Consider the following 22,872-nt stretch of genomic DNA (forward strand, 5'->3'; position numbering starts at 1 on the left):
CCTTCCTGCCCTCTGTGGTTGGTCGCTTGTAGGAGCAGGTGATTCTGAATTTGAAATTGTATAAGAGATGACAGGTGTGAGATGACCTTTTTCAGCTTAGCTGTGTGCTTTTCTCGGCTTTACGAGGGTGTAGTCACATCTGAGTGAGCAGTGGTGAAGCTGTCAGGTATCTTAAACCACAGCTTGAAATATAACTTTTCAATGTTTTCCTGAGAATGCTCATTGTAATGATTATTGTATCATGACTCTTGTTACTGGTAGTGGTTGATATGGCTAAAGCAGCTATTTTTCAAATGACAATCAGCTGTATTGTCTTGTTTTTTACCTGAAGTTTTGCACTAGGGCTGGGAGATTTGGTTGGAATCATTGTCACAATATTAAAAAGAATGTTTTAACAATATTGATTCATATCACGATGCCTGATAATGATGAAGAAACTGAATGTAAAATAATGAAATTGAGGGCCGGTACAGTAAAGTGTGAGACACAGTTGTGTATTTACGCTTCATTTTCTAATTTTTCATTACAATTTGCTCAAAATCATTAATTTGGTCAACAGACATTTGTAAAACAGTAACACAATATAATTATTCCATTTTGATAGCACATTAACAATACTTGTACTATAGTCTGCTAGTACCTATGTAATTATTTTCCTTGTACCTGTAGGCTAAGTGGTTCTGTATAAGGCCAAGATAAGGTCTCAATGTTCAAAATGAGAAATGTCACAGACGGAGCCAGTTGCTAAAAGTGTTAAAGCGACTGTAAATCAATATCTAGAATGTAAGTGATTACCTAAATAGATATTGTAATCTAGGACTATAAGCTTTTTCATGCTGCTACGCCTCAGTGCATCGTGCTGATGCCTTCTGTACTCTCACTGTGACTGTGAATAAGACTGTCAGCCTAGAATGCAAATGTAAAGGAAATGTTTCAAACCATTGGCCCCAGTACAGAATGTGTTTGCAGCCTTTGACAACTATTTGAAATAACTGAGAGCACACTGCATCCGCCTTTGTTCTGCTAAAGGTCATCTGAATTACAAATGGTGCTCCTACAAGTTAATTGCCATGACTGAATTCAGTATGAATTTTTTTTTTAGTGCACTCTGTGAGTCCTCATGTTGTCCCTCCTAATACAGCTCTGAGGGACCACAGAATTGAGCTGGTGCGAGCCTCGTGGCAGGAGCTCACCATCAAAATCAGTGACGTCAGCCTGTCAGACGAGGGCCAGTACACCTGCTCGCTCTTCACCATGCCTGTCAAGACCACCAAGGCCTTTCTCACTGTTCTGGGTGAGCATGTCTATTTTGGCCCGTTCTCCACAGGCCAATTACTTTAAACTAATTCTTCACAGCATGAATACCTGCACAGTGTGAATTAAAGTCTGTTTTTCTTCTGCAAGTGCTTGTTGCTTTGTAGGAAAATAACATTGCTGCAATGCAGACACCTAGAATAAGCACGGACAGCCACAAAAAACTCAACCTTTTCACTCCGGTGTTAGACAGATGTGTTGAGGGATATGCAGAAATAGGACAAAATTAAAAGCCAATGCCCACACACTGTCAACATCTCCAATACGTTTATGTAGACCTGCATTTCTCTCAGATCACCCACGCCATCTCACAGGACAAAGCAGCCACAGTAATCTTGTTTTGATACTTTGGGTAATTTATTTTTAACTTTATTTAATAAACCACAATCTTCAGTTTTATGTATTTAGTTTCCCATTTCTTTTTATAGAATTCCTATTGTTTTTTCTAAGAAAGTAAAAAATATAAACATGTACACATTTTTGAAAAAATGTACTGTAAAGGTTAAATTTGATCTTGTCACTGAAAGAAGAAAATAGCATGAATATATGAAAGTGAATAAGTCTACCAGTAAATAATTTTAATTGTCAGAGAAATACAGCCTGTACCACCCACTGAGTCATTACTCAGCTCATCATATACGTGTGTTATTTATATTTATATTTCCATGCACCACAGGAGTGCCAGGACGACCGGAGATCACAGGATTCACCAAGCCTGCCATGGAGGGGGACGTGATCACCCTGACGTGCACCACGTTGGGCAGCAAACCAGCTGCCAACATCCGGTGGTTCCGAAATGACAAGGAGGTCCAAGGTAAGCATGTGGTGTGGATTTCTCAGGGCACCGTGTCCTCTTTTACGTCGTGTACCGTTTCGGAGAGATCATTACTGTCAAGTCATTCAGCTGCTGCATTCCTTTGTGCTCATATTCATGCATTGTTCCACTGGCTGAGGCTTCAGCAGTGCCATGATTCACCTGGCTCACAGCCAGCATCTCTGCTGTTGTTGGAAGCTGTCCAAATGTTGCTGGACTGTGGCGTCGCTGTCCACATTTCACTACCTGACCGAGGTGAAGACACATAGGAGTGCCTCTTATTGATTATAAAGTTAAGTGTACATCAACAAGTACCGCACAGCATTTTGTTTTCACTGTTAGTGGCACAAAGTAATGATGCACTCAGCTGATTGATTAATAGAAACACACATCACTCACACAATGCTAAATGTCATCATCAAAAACAAGAAAATGTCAGCTCTAGGGTTTGGTCTTGGGCCCATGTCTTCAAGTTACAGTGATGTAAATCCTCACTTATTTAAAAGCTGAAAACAGCAAATATTTAACATTTTTGGTTGAGAAACCTTTTTAATTAAACAATTGACTTATTGTCAGATTAATTTCCTGTTAATCAAGAGCTTGACTCTGTGTTAAATTGACAAATCGTTGTAGTGGTCATGTTTTAGAGGAAGGCTATCCCTCCAAAGCTGTCTGAGAGAGGAAGCATGAGCATAAACATAGCATGCTTACAGATTGAGATCGGGTGTGCACTTCATGTTTTGTTTTCACCTAAAAAGACACACCAGTGTCAATTTATCCCACCGTTTCAAATTCTCTGTACTACATGTGATGAGCTTATGTCATCCAGTCAGCAACGATTAGATTAGTGAAAAGAGTGAAGGCGGATACAAGAGCGAGGAAGAGTGGAAACTCAGAAAGGCCACATAACTGTCTTTGCCCAGGCTGAAAAGAAAAACAGTGACAGAGACAATGCATTAGGCAGCAGATGGTGCAGTGTAATGTGTGCTGATCACACTAAACCGGCAGAAGTTTTCTGTGGTTTCACACTGTGTGCCTTACAAGCCTTCACTTTCTTGTGTACCTCTTTCCAAACTGTCTGAAGCTCTGTGCTTTATATTTTTGTAGCTTTTATCACTGAATCATTTCTGCTTTAAAAAAGCACAAAAAAGGCTAAAACATAAAAAATAGGAGTGGAATGTTTTTCCTCAGTTTGATGGCAGAGGTAAACTGTGTGGAGCTCTTTAATGTAATGGAGCCTGCTGCGGAGACTCAGTGTGACAGTTGCTCTTTATTGAAGATTTGCACCAGAGAGCTTTTTCTTGGTGGTTCTGTCTGTGTCTGCCCAACATGGCATGATGATTGATGGGAGAGGGGCTGGGATATGAAGTTTTCTTGTTGAAATGACATGCACGTAGATTCCTGAAAGGCCAGTGGAGAGCTGGCACACAGCATCACAACCAGACTTGCTGTCCATCTCAAGAGGCACAGGGATGATCTCTTTTTTCTTTTATGTCATGAGATATACTTTAAAATAAATCTTTAAAGCTCCAAACTTAATATTCTGAACATATATGGACATAAAAAAAATGCCAAAATGCAATTTAACAGAGTTCAAGGGGTGCGACACTTTCACTCATGGCTTCAACATCAATCTTTTGTGGATAATAATAAAAATGTTATACCATCATCCCATTTCCAGGTCAGCAGGCGTCAAAAATGCTTAAAAGAAAACAAAGAAAAAATCCCTCCATTTAAATGTGATGTATTAATGTGTGATGTCTGAAATGCACATCTCCAAAAAACATCACGTGCCCCAAGTCTGCCCCAACCCGGTGTCTCATATACAAATGTTCTTTTATTAGTTTTACCTGTGTACGGTGGGTTTTATTAAGCCGCTTGGGCAAACAGACCTAGTGTGATGCATCTCCAAGTCAAAGAGAGATAAAGAACAAAGCAGAGACTGGAGGGCTCGACTTATAAACTTCATTTCCATGTCAAAGTGTCAAAGGGGAGGAATGTCAATCAGTGCTCCGGATCCAAGTCTTTTATAGGTGCTGCTTTAAAGCTTTCTTTAGCGAGTATGTGCTGGGAGCAGCATGTTTTGCCATTGGTTCTTCTGTGGTAGATCATTGCCGCTAGTATCTGCTGTCAGTCAAATATATCCCCACTGGGAGACCAGTCTACAAAGCTCCAAGATGACAGCAGGTGTAATAGCAAAAACATGTCATATTTATTTCATGCTCTGATGATTTGTTTTTCAACAATTTATATTAGAAGCACACAGCATTACAAACCTCAAAATGCAACTGCCTTCCAGTGTCAAATCATTTGAAGAGTATAGAGCCATACAAATTACTTGTGTCGCTGAATGACAGCTAGGCGTCAAATTGTAATCTATTGAGGAAAAAAATCCACCCACTGTCGCTCCCTTTGCATACGTAAAGTGGCCTATATATTTCTTTCACAGTGACACAAACTCAAACACACAACATCTCCCACCTGGTGGCTAATTTTATATTCATTTAGGCAAGATATCAAGACATTTGTGTCTAGACAATAAAATGTAGATGGTATTATTATTGTTATTATTATTGTGTTTAATCTGCGTGCTCCTTCATTTCGAATCCCATCCTGTTCTGTGATAATAAGCAGAGCAAAGATGAAATACACATTTTTAATTTCAATAATATTACACCCTTCATTACACAGCTGTATATTTCTCATGCTCACTCTTACTTGTCACATGTGAACAGCAAAAAATAGCTAAAACTTTCTCCAGTCAGTGGACATGTTAACAACCAAAGAATCAAATGGGTCCAGCTGATTCATGTTTGCACTACTGTACACGCTTTTCTAATCTAAAGAGGTCTGATGATCACACTGTTTCCCAGACACAGCGTCTGCTATAGTGGAGAGCGGGGACTGCGGTAAATATGCAGATCAGTGCTTCATGTCATCTGACAACCTCTGGCCTTCACGTTGTATCTGAAATATGTTTGAATCTTTGTGTCACCGTACAGGACTGACAGCTTGTTATTATATAACTTTGCTTTAAATCATTAAAGCAGCTTCCTTCCTAGTAAATATAACCAGCTCTACACATGTACAGTATGGACTTTCACTTAATCACTTTCAGTATTGTGGTCTATTTATTTATTTGTTTGTCCTCTATCTCTGAGACGATTGCCTAATTTTACTTCACTTCTTCAGGTTTGTACTGCTATTCTCAGATCTGGCATAGATATTGTGTGACTTCTAACAGCAGTACTTTGCTCCAGCATCATCTGCTTTACACAAAGGAAGAATGTCATCTTCTACTGTAGCTGAAAATATTACAGTCTGATAAAACATTAGATTCACACATTGTGAAGAAATGGTCTTTGCCACCATTTTGACAATAGTTTTTTTTCATGAGCTTTTTATTTAATTTCATTTGCATTTATATCAAATTGTAGCAGTTTCCTCTTGCGCCTTTCTTCTTGTCTTGTAACTACTTTGATGTTTAGTTCATGTAAGCACTGAAATCTAAAAACCTCTGGGGAATTAACCAGCTGTTATGATTGCTTCATGAAATTAAAAAATATGTCACAAACATGCAATCAAAGCTTCATGGATATCTTGAACAGTACATTATCATGGACAATTCATGCCAGTAAGTGGATTAAAACCACCACTGTGTGAGCATATTTAAGCATTGTTCTCCCCATGACCACATATATTCAAACTGGTAGAAAATCAACCAAAACACCAAAAATTGTGCAAGGTTGTTCATTAGGGGTAAAAAAGTTCCAATGTAAAATCAAACAACCTAGCAACTGCTAAATGAGGCATTTATTCTTGCAAGTATGGGTTTTAAAGGCTTTCAACAGCAAATTAATTGAGCAATTAGGTCAGAATGAAGTGAAATTTCACCAATAACCTGTCAGTCAGCAGGTAGTAGGTTGCAAACTGTGCTGAGCAGGAGGTTCACACATTAAAAGAAGCACCTTTTGAAATAGTTTAAAAGTTAGGGGAAAAAAAATAGTGAATTAAAAGTATAAAGAATACCTCTGATGCCTTCATGAAATAACGTCTTAAATTATTATGCAGTTACTTCTTCAAGGCTGTGGACAAATTCGCCCAATGAACATAATAATAATCTGAGGGGAAGACAAATTTTAAATCTTCTAAACTCTACCTGACCAAATCTAATTTTGCTCTTATTAAACTACATTTATGAAAAAATCGAATCCTGCTACAGAGGTTCCGCCTGGTTAAAACAGGCGCAGAGGTGCTGATTATAGGAGTGCCCTCAGTTGCCTGAATGCAGATCTGCTGGCCTCTTGGGGTTCTAGTTCAAAGCAGGTGCACCTGGGCACATTCACATTCTTATGAAAGCTGCTCTGCGTGCTCTCTGGCGATGCTCGCAGCCGCCTTGAAACAGACTGACAGCTTCTCTATGGCAGCTCTGATGCTGCAGGCGACTTGATGAATGAGAGGAAAAGCTGGAGAGATTTGTGTCTGACGCCACAGAGGTACTTACTATCCCCCCTCTGTACTTCAGGGCGGAACGTGAGGCCTTTGACTCTCAATGTAAGGCCTCTGACGTTCCTGTTTGCTCAAATGATGTGTGATGTTTGAAATCAGGTCTCAAAAATAATCTTATTTGTGATGCGTTAATCAACCCAGATGTGGTGTCCTGGAGGTCTATGAGGTTGGATAGAAAATGGTGATTTTTTTTTTTGGCTTTTCTTCTTCCTCTTCTTGCGGTTATCTTCTTTGTCTTCTTCTTCTCACTATTTGAAGTTTGACACAAGACAATAGTAATTAATATAAATCAGATCTAGAGAGAAGCAAATACTTTCAAAAATTTCTAAGAAGTTAATTAATGAAAAATACAATTTCACATCACTTGCATAATCAGATTTTCAAACTGTCATGTCTACAACAAAATTCAGAAATTACTAATTAAGTTCATGCAATTGTAGCTTACAGCAAAAGACAAATCAAATTAAAGACTAAATAATTAGTTTATCTTGCCTTATTTCCCTTCTGTTGAGGTGAAGTTATAAAAAACACAAAAATTACCATCTGTACAACAGAATATTTCAGGATTTTATCAATCCATTTCATGAAAAATGATTACCATAGTTGTGGTAAGTACAGAGGAAGAATTCTTATTGAATCTGTCCGCCTCAATAGCAATAGTGCAAAAATGCAGGTAGCAGCAATTGTATTAGTAGTAGAAGCAATCTTCATAGTAGCAGTAGTAGTAGTAGTGGTTCCACTGGAAAGTCCAATAAAAAATTAATCCCCTTGCACATGACAAAATCAAAGAGGATCAGTGGAGTGGAACAAATGGGCCAGATCATCCCAAAATGATGATGATATGGGTGATCTGTGTTTCATTGCAAGGGGCTGTTAGTATTTAATAGACCAAGGGATTGAACAATTTGTGTGTGTTGATGTGTGTGTGATAGAGAGAGAGAGAGACGCATGTATTGACTGGCTAAGGTTTGCACTGAATGGCAGAAAGTCCAGAGGAGGAGGCTGGGGGTTGGGGGGAGGAGTGCAGGGAGGATCTAAGGGGTGAGGAAGGCAGCAGCTCCAGTCCTTCTGAGACTGTCGCAAAGTGATGCCTTTGTCCTTTTTGCCTTGTTCAGGTGCAGTAGCCTTGTACAGCTGTTTCCACAGAAAAGTGATACCACAACACAAAGCACTGACAAGAGAGCAGCAGAAACTTACAAAGAAATGCTTCCAATTACAAGTAAAGAGGAATCTGTAAATGAAAACATCACAGGCACGGATAAAACAAACATGAATCCAGATCTGAGGCTGTGTGAAGGGTGAATGTTTGGGTATGAAACGAAGACACAGGAGAGGAAAGAAAGGAAAGGTGTGACTGCAACTATGGAAATCCAGCCCACACTGCCGGGGGAGTGTGCGCCTGTTTGTGTTGACTGGGATGTCTGAGAGATGGTCCTGGAGGAGCAAACACACCCAACCAACCGAGTCAACGCTCATACTGCTCTCCCTTCACTATTCACTCTACTTTGACTTGACTTTCAAAGGCCAAGGATTCTTTCCCTCGAAGGAGATGCAGAGAAAAACAACAACAACAACAACATCAACACCGCAGCTCTCTGTGTCAGCAAAGCAATGTCTTGAAATACAATTTCATGTTTCTCACGTTTTAGTTAACGCTCAAGCTGATTTCTGTTTTTCTCTGCTTTTTTTTTTTTTTACTTTTTTGCATGAAGGGCTTACACAAAATCCAAACTGTTCCCCAGTAATAGTAATCCACTGGACCCCTGTTCATTTTGTGACTCTTTGCAGGCACTACGAAGATGAATGCCACAGGAAAATCATTCACAGTGTGGAGCAGCCTCCAGTTCCAGGTGGACAGACGGGACGATGGCGTCGCCTACACCTGCAGCGTGGAGCACATATCTCTGTCCAGCCCTTACATGACAACTGAGGTCCTGGAGGTCCACTGTGAGTGTAGTCATACACACTGTGCAAATGGATTAGGTGTAAGATTAGCATTGAGAAGAAATAGAAGGATTGAGATTACATTTATGTCTGCAGGTTTAGCTTTGCATTTGCTCAGGATTAGTGTAGGATTAGTTTGCAGGTAAGGGATTAGTACCAAAGCAGAACAGGGATATGGGCTAAAGCTAAGAGCTGCCCAATGGGTAAAGAACTAACTACTGTTGTACTTTGTTAGTGTTAGAGTTAAAGCCTCGAACACACGGTACCATCATAGCGTTGGAATTTTTTGTTTCTTCTTCACAGATGCTCCCCATCTGGAGATCACACACTCATTGATTATTCCACAGGAAGGGCAATACCTTAAATTGGAGTGTGTTTCCATAGGCAACCCGATGTAAGTTGGTATTTATTTACAGCTTCAATTTGGTGACAGTTACTAGCATGAAAATAGGCAGCAATTGGACTTGCTATGTGATTCCTCTTCATTACAGCATGTCATCTTTCAAGAGTACTTCTTCAGTTTATTCGTTATTTCCTTATATTCTGGATGTTATAAGCAGCAAGATAGAAAAGGAAAATATTGTCTGTATTTTCTGTCCCAGACCTGAACCGGTGCTGTGGTCTAAAGATGGAGGAGAGCTGCCAGACATCGAGCGCATGATTGTGGAGGGCAGGGAACTAACCATCACCACACTAAACAAAACAGACAATGGCACATACCGCTGCGAGGCCAGCAACCACCTGGGGACCAGCAGTGCTGAATATATACTGTTTGTATATGGTGGGTACAGTAATGGCTAGTCTTGTTGTGGATGATCAGTTTTGGTGTTGCTTTATATTCAAGGCTTTGCAGCTCACTGTAACTCAAAGATAGTTGGTCTTCATTATAAACAAACAAAGCCAGCAGAGCGTTTGGCAGTCTGGCAGTTTAACCTAAAGAGAAATCAAAAGCCTAACAACACAACAATAATAGCTACCTTAAATATGACAGATTTTCAACAGGAGATCAGCATCACATGGAATTTCAGTTTGTTAGCTCTTCTGTCAATCATGATGACTGACGGAGACATGTTTAAAGAACATTTTTAATGACCATTTTTTATGACAAGTACAATGTGGATAAACATTTTGACCTGTAAATATCAGCTGACAGAGACTCATCCCCCCCATGACCGTGTGAAGGTAAGGGGGTATAATGCAATATAATTTTGATTAAAAAGTCATGTGCTAGTTCAACTCAGCTCAAACTAGTTTCAATAGATCTCACTCAGTTTTTTTGTTTTTATTTTCTTACTCTGCAAGGCAGCCTTTGGTTTCCATTCAGTTTCAAAAATACACAAAATAATCAATCAGTTCAATTCATCAGAGTGAACATCATGTCTGTGTGCACTTTATCAGCCGTGTGATCATGTCATAACTCAAGCAAATTAAAATAGGAATCATTTTTATATATTGAAGAGATATGAATGGAAACCAATTGGTGCCTGGAACAATGCAAAGTTTAGCAACAGGACACAGCACTTAGCCAGAACTTCTCAACCTTAGTAGGAAAAAGTGTTTTAAAATTTGCTTACTTACATACTGATGGCAGCGGTGCATCGGGGTCACACCAAGCAGGGTTCAGTGTGTTGCTCACTAACACTTCGACATGCAGATTGAACCACCATCCTTGAACCACAGCTGCCCTGTTTTGGTTTGCAAAATAGGGCATCTGTAATGTGAAGTATGACTTGTAGTGAATGGAACAAATCTGGTAAAACTTCATGGACCTGTAATATAAACCTGTTATATGATTACGTTCCATTTTCTGATGGGTAGTAATGCAGGATTGGATGAAATGCAGTAAAAGGTGGCTTCCAACATGTGACTACAAATATGAAAATATGGATAAAAACTTCATTCTCAAGTATTAAATGTGTAATTCTGTGGTTAAATTAAGGCTAATTCCATTTTTGGACCAGCACTGATAGTGCAGCAAATTGATCTGTAGTCCTGCAGGTCACCAGTTTGCAGACCATTTCCCCAAGAATTCACTTCCAAATCTTGCCTTGGCAATGCGCGGGATAACCCAGTTTACCTCACGGTACTGTACATATCGCTGCACAGGTTTAGCTTTTGGACTCTTCCTATGAGGAAACAGGAAGAAAGTGTTAAGGATGCAGAATTTAGCTTCCGAGTACCGCCTGGAGGAGAGATAAGTTAATCCCGAGACAGTGGAGCGACTGAGAGAATAAAGACAGCATGGTGCAGGAAACGGATCATTAAGGCCTCTGCAGCACATGTTTATAACGTTTATCAAATACAGCCAAGTAAAAATACAAAAACAAGGACAGAATATTAAAATTCGACATGGATTTATTTGTTTCCATTTTTGCCAATTAAACAGTCCCACACGAGAGTGTAGTTTGTTTGGGAGCGACTTATCACGGCTCAGACGCTGGACTTATTCAAGCTCACAAGCAGTTAGAGGATGCACAGCAGCTTCTTTGTTCGATTTTAAAGGCAGAGGCTTTTGAGCAGAGAAAGCCCTTCATTGGAAAAAACTGAAGAAAAAGGAGGACGACACGTTTGTCCTTTCAGCTTTTGTTATCTGTCTCTTCTTTCATTGTGAGCATTGAACAAGAGTAGGAAGCGATGTCAAGCTAGTCCATATCATCCTGTCGTATCTGGGAGGCACGTGCTGGACCAGTCTCAGTGCTTGGATTTCACAATCTGAGAGATTTTTTTTTTTTTTATTATTTCAAATGTAAAACAGAAACATTCAGCTTTGTGTAATTCATATGGGTTGTTAAAGTCATACATGTATGTGCCAGGGAGCTGTTAACAGAGGATATATCAGAGCTTATACCTGACAGCAGCCCTCTCACACTAAATACAAAGGTCCTGGTTACCAGGGAAGGATGAAAAATTGAGCCGAGCAGGTAAAAGATGTGCGAGACGGGTTCATTTCCACTGATGATGACAGTCATTCTTCAGCGCTACGCCGCGTCTAGCTGAATACTTACCGGGTCTCTTCGGATCATCTCAGCCTCTAAGCCTAATTTGCTAATGACAGGAGAGCTGAGAAGCAATGAATGTCATCGCTCCGCCGCAATTTAGCACCGTCTGCAATTATGCTCCTTAATACGCTGTATTAAATAAAGCAAGGAAACAGAGTATATGATAATTACTCTGAGTGAGATGTTAGAGAGATAGTAGTTAAATACAGTTGAGAAATGATTGCATCTGTTTGTGAGGCTGCAGGCCGGCTTCTCGCTCATACCCTCACATTTCACTCATTCATTGTACGCTTTCACCTCAACAAGCATGGCATCTGTGTGGCTAATTACCAACCAGCCATCAATTGCTTGAAAAGTAGTAGATATAAGTAATATCAGTCCTTCATGTATGACCCATCTTTTTCCCAAAGATATTGCTGAAAGATTTTGGTCAGAGCTTGAGTCATTATTTTATTTTATCATGTGTGCATTTTTTTTCATTATTCTGTGTGTATTCAGAGACGAGAAACAACCCACTGCACCAGCCTCGTGCCGTAATTGATTTGTTTTCTTTGATTTTCCTGTACGTTTTCTCATGTTGAGCCTGTTCCATGCAGAGGGATTTGTTTTTGCTCCCGTTGTTTCTGTTTTCATATAGCAGACGTCATCACCTTAATGCCTCCATCTTCAGCTCCCCCGACTCCACCTCTAGCCTCTGTTCTGCCAGTCTGCTAATGCTGACATTCCCACATCAGGCATAGGCAGTCACAGCTGTGTTCGCAGGTATGCTTGCAACCCCTCCATGGCCCCGCCTCAACGCTACATGCACTTACAAACATGACACTGAACACACAGTTGATGATTGATGAGCTAACAACCAGGCTTTGAGCTAGAAAATAGTATTGTTTTAATGGATGAATTCAATACTGTGTCTACCCCCCCTTTCCTTTCTGCTTTATTTTTTTTAGACACAGCACTGTTACCTGACCGGCATTTTTATTATGGCTGCTGATGAGTTTTATTATTGGTTGCTGACATTATGCAGATGTTGTAGGAGTAAGTTACCACATTAGGCAGTTACTGTTTGTAAACTGTTGCATAAATTTGCATCTTTGCAGAAGCAGAAAATAGAAAACATGACAGTGTTTATACTTTTGGTGGTAGGCCGAATGATTCTGCTATTACAACCAAACAATAAGAACACATGCAATTACATTTGAATAATGTTCATCAAAATCACATGCGCCATGTGTTTGCTTCACTTCATCTCTCCTAATGGAATTACTGCTGTAGTGTTTGTGTATGACTTTGCCATATTGAGCCTCAAGAATACTGCAGGTAGAACATGCTGAATGGTTGCCTTAACAGTCGAAATAACTTTTGTGTTGTGATGGAGAAAACACAAAGGTTGCTTAGGTTTGGGATGGGCTGCATGTTGCTAATCAGCCCATGGACCTTAAAGATGCCCTGTGGAGTTCTCCTCTAAACTAACAAAAGTTATGCTGTGTGCTTTTCACCAAAACACATTATGTGTGTCCTTGAGGTCTAGCAAACATGTTGAATGCACTTGCTTTCTCAGAAAATATTTGCATTTTTTGCTTTAACATTTTAAATTGTGCATTGTTTATATCCATGTTTATTAGTTTGCAGCCTCACTGACTGCCCTTGCACTTTGTTGCACAGTCAATCAATGGAATAGCTTGAAACTGGTGGCAGGAATGTGAAATGCGTCAGCCGTGTGCATGTGAATCCTTGTACACATGCACAATAACAAACAAAACAGGATCCCAATCATTTAAACATTGCTTCATATGACTACTTGCGGTAAAAACAAACTCTGCAGGGGACCCATGAAGTGTAAGGACATGACTTCTCTTTATAATGTTGGGAAAAAATGCAATAGTGGAGTTGAATGACATGTCACCTGATACCTGAATATATTTAAGTATGAAAAGTCTGAAAGGGAACGCTTGCTCTCAATATTAAAGGGTCAGTCCACACAAAGGAAAAAAAAAATCTCATTTACTTTTAGTGTTGTAGGCATACAGATAGTTTTGGTTTTATTTGTCCTGGTTTTGAGATATTTGTCTCCAAGATTTATGCTTCCGTCCTAAAATAATGGTGGTTAATGGATTTTCATTTGTGATTCTCAAAGGATTAAAAGAAATAACAGCAACTTGTTTCTGAGACAGTTTATTAGACAGATATCTTTCCTCGTAGGCAAATACCAAAGCTATCTGCATGGCTGCACACCATAGATGTAAGTGAGAAAATTTGTTCCTTTTAATTCTCAGTGAGCTGATAAATTACGGGTGTACATTGCCAATTATTCCCTCAATATCTCAGTATATCTTCATCTTGTCCCTGTCGACGTATCATGTGCTGCTCTCCCAGTGACCGTTTCCAGTAACTCCAGTTAAACATGCATTTGGCTCCGACAGCAAGCTTTGCTTTCCGTCACTTCTGCACGCTGTTACAGTAGAAACTCGGAGAAACAGACCATGTTAATTTCTCATGTTTCCTTTGAACTTTGTGGTCACCTTTTTTATCACGGTGTTGTTCCCCTCGTCTTCCCTTACTGCTGTCACTGTCTGCAACCATGGCAACAGCCAAAGACTTTCCAGGGCCTACAACAGGTAAATATCCCACTAGATGATCATTGCAAGCCAGATTTACAGTGTGTGATGCTGGATCTGGATCTGGGTCAGGACACATCACGACCTCCACACAGCATGAGCCAAACCATCACCATGCATGGATGCTCACTCTGCTGACGCCAGCTGCTTTCTCTCCAGCCATGTCACAGGCTGCATAAGTTATCACACAATATGTTTCTGGGTTGGTTTGTCTTTGCACAATGAAATGGACGGCTCTATCTGTGTGGAGCTGGGCTGGAGATCGGATTTGTGCTGGTGTGTAAATGTTTGATATCAGGTCATGTGGTTACAGCAGAAATGGAAGGGGAAGTCCAAAATTCTTTGTTGGGAACTCTTTCGTGATCACATAGTTCTTGAAAAATATTTCCATTTACCATATTTTCTAGGGTCTACATTCACGATGGGGAAATGGTTACAGCAATTTAGTGTGATATGATATTGAAATGATATGATATATATATATATATATATCTGTGTGTGTGTGTGTATTTTAAAGGTTTAAAATACTGAGGCTATTATTTGTTTCTATGTGACATAATGGAAACAGGATTAATGGGGAATTGACTCATCGATATATATGTCAGTGTGCCTCTGAAATATTTGTAGTTTTCTTTTTGTGACTGTGTAGTTTCTTAAGTGTCATCTTGGCATTTCCAGAAAGTTCCAAATTTGCAACCATCTTTTTTTTGACTATTGCCTCTGCAGTTGTTCCAGGATTGACATAAACATGATCAGTGTATTTACATGTGAATTAAAGAATTAGAAAAGGGATAAATACTTACTGGTCATTTACCCATTCTATAAGGTGAAAGCGTAAGTAGCAAGTTGTGTTGAGATGACAAGTTCAGCTGCAGGCAAGCAAGAGCAGTTCAGCTTGTCTCATTTCTGTGCACCAGCCGCGTGTGATATGAAAACTGCTTATGCCCCTTGCTGACAGTGGAATCACCGGTACAGATCATTATATCCATCAACATGCAACCAAACTGTTGTATCAAAACAGTTATTGCATCAAAGTCTGAAGCGCCTGCTTGTGAGTCCCTGACGAAACAATCGTGGTGGTTCTATTCTGCATGGTGTTAAATAAACTGCATGTTTCACGACTTCATCTTTTTTATTTTTAACGCCAACACTTTGGGTTGCTGAAAATGAGGGCTGCATTCCGTTAACGGAGGAGTATAATAAGGTTTGTAGGAACATCCCCGCCGTCATTTCCCAGGGTCACTTTGCAAAACTGAGCACAAGCCATAGCCATTCATCAGTTTGAGATAATGAGAGCACACGAGGTGCACAGTGAAGACATAGCCACTTACAGTTTATTACAGGACAGACACAAAGACATGCTCCTGCATGGGAAACCTTCAGATCACTCTCTGCCCGGAGGATGCCTCATGTTAAATAACACTTATTTAAAAAACCTGATCCTCAGCTGCAGAATCTGGCAGCGAGCACGGGGGAAAACACAAAGACTGGCTTCAGTTAGACTTCAGTTTTCTTGTAGCACTTTGCTGTTGCAAATGCCCATTTGGAATTGTGCAGGGATTTGTGGTATTTCTTACAATTACTTGTTTTTTAACTCTATTCAAGCCCTTCAAAGCAGGGATGTCAGGTTTCTCTAAATATGACAGAAGATTTTTTTCAGGATAATTGCAGGAATCAAATATTTTCATTGCTGTTTTATAAATGTCTGCAAAACATCTTGCAGGTGTTCACATTATCTCACTTTTCCCTCCATCTCTGTCTCTGCTTTGTTTCAGATCCTAATGCTTTAGGACAACACGGACCTGACCACGCTTTAATCGGCGGTGTAGTCGCAGTCGTGGTCTTCATCACCTTGTGTCTGATAATAGTTCTTGGACGATATCTGGCCAGACATAAAGGTAAAAGAGGTCACTTGAGCTCCCTTGAATAACAATTTTCTGGGTCAGATTGAATGTACACGTCTGGCGCTTTCAGCTTGTGGATAACTAGCCGTATTTCTGCATGTTTATAGGGACGTATCTAACACATGAGGCCAAAGGAGCAGAGGACGCCCCCGACGCAGACACAGCCATCATCAACGCTGAGGGAAACCATGTGCATGCAGAGGAAAAGAAAGAGTACTTCATTTAGACTTCTGTTACTCTTTTCCTTCGTTTCATGACAACTTTTGACAGCAGACATGCAATTATAAGCTGCCTCAGCGTTACTCCATGATCTGTTTTGCTTCACTTATTGTTCTTTTGTCTTCTCCAGAAAGCTCATGCTTGGATATGCTTGTTTTCAAAGCATTCGCTGACAATATAGCCTTCTCCTTTTGTATTCAATGTAAACCATGTACAATTAGATTATTTCCATTTCAGTTTTACGGTGCCTAAATGCTGTACATTTTTCCGCATTTCTTTCACGGCTTGCATTAACTTTTTTCTCTACTCTCTCTTACTTTACCTGTTACACAACTTTTTGCAGTTTTTATAAAATTCAGAAGCAACAAGAAATGCTCTTCAACTCCAGCTGGAGTTAAATCTTAGCTTTTCAAACTGTTTTGCTTTAAGAGCAGAATATGTTAAATACATCAATTTATCAAGCATCAACATCAGAAGAATCTTTTTAGGGATTAAACAGTGGTTTTGGTTGTTTTCTGGAGTTAACCCAATCTGGGCCATACTGCATACAGTCAAAAAATCGTAAAACAGACCAGACAAAACAAAACAGCACAATCTCTGTGATTGTCTCTAGTTGAAATCAACCCCCTCTTCACACTGTCTGTATATTTCTGCATCGATTTATTTTCAGTTTTGGCTCCTGCTGTTGATTTGTACCAACAGAGAAGAAGTTAGAAAATTAAAGCACAAAGTCTGAGGACTAACATGGAGGGAAAACACATCAACTGTTTCTTGTCTCAGGATTCAATATGAGTCTAGATGAAGAGGTGTCAGACATGTGATGAAGATTTCAGTACACTTGCAGATATCGTCATGGATGAGGAACTTTAATTTTGGTTGCCGATTTGATGTTAGATCCAAACTGAATGAGTGGAACCTTGTGGGGGTTCATTATTTATGGTATGTTGAATTTTATTGAACAACTATGCTCAATGTGTGGATATTGCTGTAACATACTTTGCTAACGTGAATATTGGTGAACAATATTGTTGAATCTTGGGATCCCTGACACATTACAATTTGTATATTAGCATATACAGTATTTAAATTATTCCAAAAGTCTTAATTTTTTCCCATTATCTAACAAGAGGTTGCTTTGCCAGATGGCATGTAAATAATGTGTAATTATTCGATTGCAGTAAAAAAAAAAAAATAAATAAATATTGGTTGTAGCTTTTAATTTCAGGTCATATCAGTTCCCGTCACTTTGATGAGATTGTTTTCACACTTTCAAAGATTTTTTTCGAACAGGGATTCTAATGAATTGCTTAAAATGTGAAAAAAAAAAAAAAAAGAAAAAAATTCTGGTCAAAATATATGTATTTATTATTATGATTGATTGACATTATTATATAATACTATATTGATTGATATTATTGCTGTTACTAAAGTAGTTGTCTGACATTAACTTTTCCATTTTTTAATTCTGTAACTTACCATAAAACACAATACAATGATCACCGTTATGGCCTTTGAGTTTGCTGCAAACAGTACTAATGACATGTTGAGGCATTGGTGAATCAGACATCCCCTCACTGTATATAGTCACTGTATCAAAGACATTGAACCACATTGCCAATGCTCATACATGTTATTTTGTTAGTTCAATATGATGCTATAAATAACTCATTTTGTACAAAGTTTTAATCGCTGTAATTAATTTGCTTTTTATGGGGGATGTGTGAGGTTTGCTTTTTTCTCAGTATTGATATTCATTTTTCAACTATGCCACTGTAAAAACAAAAAAAAAGAAAAAAGAGAGAGAGACAAAGTGCAGATTAAAATATGAACAACTTGAAAACTGCCATTTTGTTGTGACTAGGTTTGTACTTTAAAACAGACTGAAGAGTAATGCTTTGTGCTCATGAACAGCGCTATTACCCACAGTCACAATATCAGTCTGCACACACTGCACATGTACAGTTATATAAAAGGAGGCATATGCTGATGGTCAGCGCTTTGACCAGAGTTACACTGTAATTGTTATTCCATGCAACTGTTGAGTATTACTCGGTCTTTAGTATTAATAATATATGCTAAGTGTTGAAGGATTAAAAAAACATGAAGCTCCTCAGGAAGATTGCCCGAGGCTCTCAGCTCCGCTCATGATTTGTGCATTAATACAGGGTGACAAAAGGAAGACTTGAGTCTCCTCGAATTCCTCCCCATCCCTCTGAAACTGTGTTCGATATGCTTGAAGTGGCTTCTCGAATCGACCCGCAGATGTCAACGCAGCAGGCTGCTGTTGCTCTTGTTTTAACAAACTTGAGAGAGGAAGTAGGCTGGGTGAGGAAAACTGCAGGCAAACCGCTTTGTGATGTGACATTATGGTCAAGGATGTTAGGATGCAGCTGATTGCTTTAATTGGAAGTGAAATGATAACACTTAAGATGGAACTTTATTGATCCCTGTGGGGAAATTAGATCATTGCAGAAGCAAATAGTAATAGCGTCTAACAGGGAAAAAGACAAATGGAACAAATGTTCTAAATAGATGACAAAATGTAAAAAAAAAAAAAAAAAAAAAGTATAAAAAAGAGTGAAGCAGCAGTAGAGTGGATAATAAATATAAAATAAATATACGCAGATGTTGCCTTTGTAATGTTGCAAAACATGGAAGAGGAGTATGGATCACTTATTTATAGATTGGTACAGGTACTAGCATGCATATCTTCTTAATACTGAAACTAAGGATTACTGCAGGATGAATATGTGCTCTAGGTGAGGATTAGTATGTATAAAAATGCAGCCAATGCAAAATCAAATAGTGTGCTCATGAAAATACCATTATAAGAGGGACATATGGGAAGATTCAAAAAGTATTCCAAGAACATTGTGTGCATTATATCCACATTATCTAAACAAGGGTATATGTATGGACATGAAGTGTAATGATCTGCAGACAGGCATTATAAAACTACACCTCATCAGACTTACATTTGACTAAAGCAAATGTTGATTATAGTATCTTACATAAAGTAATCTTGATACTACATATACGTCAAACCCTACCAATTTAGAAAAATAAAAGAAAGCACCTTTTATAGCCCATTATCTTTGCTTCAGTGACACAGATTAACTTTTTGAAATTTGAGGACGGATAGAATGGCCTTGGGCAGATTACTGAGCTCATATTAAATATCTCAACATCCTTAAAGGGAGATCTCGTTCCAGGACATGGGGCCCGAGTCATTATGATCCTCCATTCTTCAGCTCTCATTGACCTTGAGCATAATGTTGCTTCCCAGCAGACTAATGTTGCCATTATCAACACACTGTCCGGCCAACCATCTGCCTGCTTCACACAGCGCCTCGCTCCCCCTCTCCTCTCGCAGAGACAGCTCCCAATGCTCACTTCATAATCATTACTACCAAAAGCCCAACCAGTTCAAATAAACATCAGCTCCCACTATCAGACTCCTTCGTGTTATTAAAAGCTCAGTGCTTCGTTAAGCTATGTAAATTGAGATAGACTGTCTTGAATAATGCCTGGCAGAAAATAATGCTAAGAATTCATCATAATTTAGTAATTGGATATCGAGGGGGGAAACACTCATGCGCAGTCGTAAATAGTGAGTTGGAAAATGGATTTTCTCTTTACCCTTGAAATGTGAGAACCATACCGTGGGCAATGTAACAATCACTGCATGACCTCTGAGGAGGCCTTGTAAGTCTTACTAAACTGAAGAAACTGATCCTCACTGTACCCTGTAGGCAGGGTCCATATCAGTCCTCCAGCTCACAATAAGCTCTTATCATAGCAGAACAGAAGTCTCTGACAAAATCCTTCAGGGATGAATTGATATCTTTAAAAAAAAAAAAAAAAAACATTATTACACTTAAATATGTTAGGTCTACAGCACAATTCTGATTTGGCAATCCTGAAAATGTATTCTTGAGCTAATAGTCCTTGCAGTGGAATTTTTAGTGCGGTATAGTTCCATAGTGTTTGCCTTACTGTCAACATGAAGACTGTGGTAGAAAAGTTTTTTACAGTGACTTGGACCAGGCTGTTATCAACGCAGTTTGTTTTTTTCTTCTTCATCCCACAGTTCTGCTGTAGATTAGTGACAACTGGAGGAGCCTTCGCAAAACTGTGCATGAAAAGCCCTCCAACCCTGACACAAATAGTGATCCTTCTTTTGGATTAACAGCACAACGTTTTGTCCCGAAATAACAGTAATTCCACTTGTTTTCACTATCCAAGCATGTAAATTGCCTTGTGTAATTCACTGGGCGATTTGCTGAGGAAGTAAAAGGATAAAAGGATTTCAAAGATGTAGCAGGATTGCAAAGCGAATTCAGTATGCTACACAGAACTGATGAAGAAATGTTTGTCCTCTGGATCATGTTTTTAATTACAGATTTAACAGGTATTAGTGACACCGTGAAGTAACCCAATGGTTCTTCCAAACCTTGAGTCAGTGCCGTATTTACCGATAACGATAATCACATTCCCAACTGGAAAAAATCAATCCCAGTATGTTTTTTCTTTGTTTGTTTTTTAAATTTTATCAATATTGTGTCATCTTTCATATTGCCTGCCAGGCAGAACAAATATTTTGGAAGTGTTTACTTGTAGTCATTGCTCTGTACCCAAAGATGAAGTGCGAGAAACAGACAGCTGAAGATGAAATTCACAATTTTTCAATATCCTCCTTTTCATTTTCAGAACTTCTGTGTTGGGAGTCTGTTATTGTTGCCCTTAGAAGCCTGGGTTTGCATTGTTTATGTAAATGGTTTTGTCTTTGATTGACAGCCCATTGTAATAGAAAATTGGGTAGAATAATAACGGCATGTTTACAACACTGCTGCTACCTTGGAAGAGGAGTCATGATGATGCCAACCAACATTGCAGGTATACTCTTGGAACAAATTCTCATGAATATGTGAAAATACCCAGAGATAGAGAGTACCTTAAATGGTTTCTTACTTTTGTATATGTTTAAACGGCAGATTTTCATGTAAGGCTAATATAAGTGGAGCAGAGCGGAGCCATCTGTAGCCCCTTTTGACTTATAGCTGCAACAGTCATGCCTCATTTTTACCGCTGCTGAATCCGAGGACTGTGGGATATTATCTTGAGATGTGTTTTGCCTAATCATATTTGATGAGATTAAACAGATCACTCACACTTCCTCTTGTGACAGGGGCGAGTAGAAGTTAGAAGGAGTCAAATGATCTGGAACAAAGAACATGAGCTTGTGTATCCCACCGGATGCATCACCATGCCATTAGTCTAGATGAATGTGTACAGTCAGATACAATTTCCTTGTTTGCTGCATGAGGGCTTCCACTTTGTGAGGCAGCGGCTCCGCTGTTCGAAACAGGCCACTTGCAGGCTCATGGATTGATGATTAAACAGGGCTACCCACTGTATTTTGAACTCATTCATCCAAACTGACTCACATTCTCTGTGGTGCATCTTTAAATAGCCTGCCCTGGGATTGTCTGTCAGGCATTTGATTTATTCTATATTGTATTTTTAGATCTAATTAAACAAACTTTTCTGTATTGTTTGGCTCAATTTTGAATTGTGCAGGCCCAGGAGAGTACATAAAGGCAAGCCTTGTCTTGGATAGTCATTTGGGGAGGGAAAAAAGCTAGTACCTGTGGCATAAGGTATGCAATAAATAGCAGGCCATCTGTTTGGATTTGAGCACTTGAGATTCTTCCAAGGAACTCACCAGAGACTTAATTAAAGTTGGAATATTAGTGAGTGGGAGACTGATGTTTCTCCAATAAAATGACAGCTATAGGAAATCTTTGCATTCATTTCATAACAGAGTAGTTTATCTTTAGAGTAAACAGACAATGCTGCATTTTTATTAGAGTGTTCATCATTAAAATTATCAGAAGATATCATTCTGATCATTTTTCTGGTTGTGATTTGAAGCCGTTCAATCTTTTTAAGTTCTGTAACCTTTCAAAAAGCTGGTTTCTATTTATCCTTGTTGGGTCTGCCATGGAACACAGAAAATGATGCATGTTCACACAGGAAATATCATGTTGAATGTGGAATAATTAGCCAGTTAATGAGTGCATAACAAGCCAAAATTTTGGGGAACAATGACATGACACGAGCTCATTATCATGTTTTACCAGAAGCAACAATGTCTAACTTTTCTTGTATCCACTGTTAGGAAGAACGTGTCATGTTTCTGAAAACTGATAGTTGCAGTTATGAACTTGTGCAGCTGATGATTTGTGTTCTGGTTAGGACAACAGTGAATATGATTTAAGGAATTGAAAAAATAAAACAATTACAAGTACATATGAACATGACAATATTTTCCTGTGTAGTCTGTTAGGAATTTCCTTCTCAAATAACAAATACTGTCCAATGCAAACAGAATATTAATGTGTAAACACTGCATCGAAAAGGTTTTGACAAACTGTTGTGCCTGCAGGATGCCAGCTGTCTGAATGTGGGTGGACATCACATGTTGGTATCAGCCTCATTATCATCAAGGTCCTCCTCTCCTGCTAGATCTTTCCTTTTTTTCAGCATGTATA

The 22,872-nt window shown here is 39.1% G+C and overlaps 1 protein-coding gene across 3 annotated transcripts in view; it reads left to right on the forward strand.

Moving 5' to 3' along the window:
• The window catches only part of cadm2b (cell adhesion molecule 2b), a 128,929-nt gene extending 110,837 nt beyond the window's left edge, over positions 1-18,092 (forward strand). For 2 of the 3 annotated variants that reach the window (XM_076735872.1, XM_076735874.1), the window contains 8 exons: positions 1,142-1,294; positions 1,991-2,128; positions 8,426-8,584; positions 8,885-8,975; positions 9,184-9,362; positions 14,169-14,195; positions 15,971-16,093; positions 16,207-18,092. In XM_076735872.1, coding sequence (XP_076591987.1) covers positions 1,142-1,294; positions 1,991-2,128; positions 8,426-8,584; positions 8,885-8,975; positions 9,184-9,362; positions 14,169-14,195; positions 15,971-16,093; positions 16,207-16,325 — 989 coding nt within the window. In that variant the 3' untranslated portion in view covers positions 16,326-18,092. The remainder of the gene's footprint in view (positions 1-1,141; positions 1,295-1,990; positions 2,129-8,425; positions 8,585-8,884; positions 8,976-9,183; positions 9,363-14,168; positions 14,196-15,970; positions 16,094-16,206) is intronic. The other variant, XM_076735873.1, reaches the window with a different exon arrangement.
• Positions 18,093-22,872: the final 4,780 nt, after the last annotated feature.

The sequence above is a fragment of the Chaetodon auriga genome, chromosome 7, assembly GCF_051107435.1.
Source record: "Chaetodon auriga isolate fChaAug3 chromosome 7, fChaAug3.hap1, whole genome shotgun sequence".
NCBI classification, from domain to species: domain Eukaryota; kingdom Metazoa; phylum Chordata; class Actinopteri; order Chaetodontiformes; family Chaetodontidae; genus Chaetodon; species Chaetodon auriga.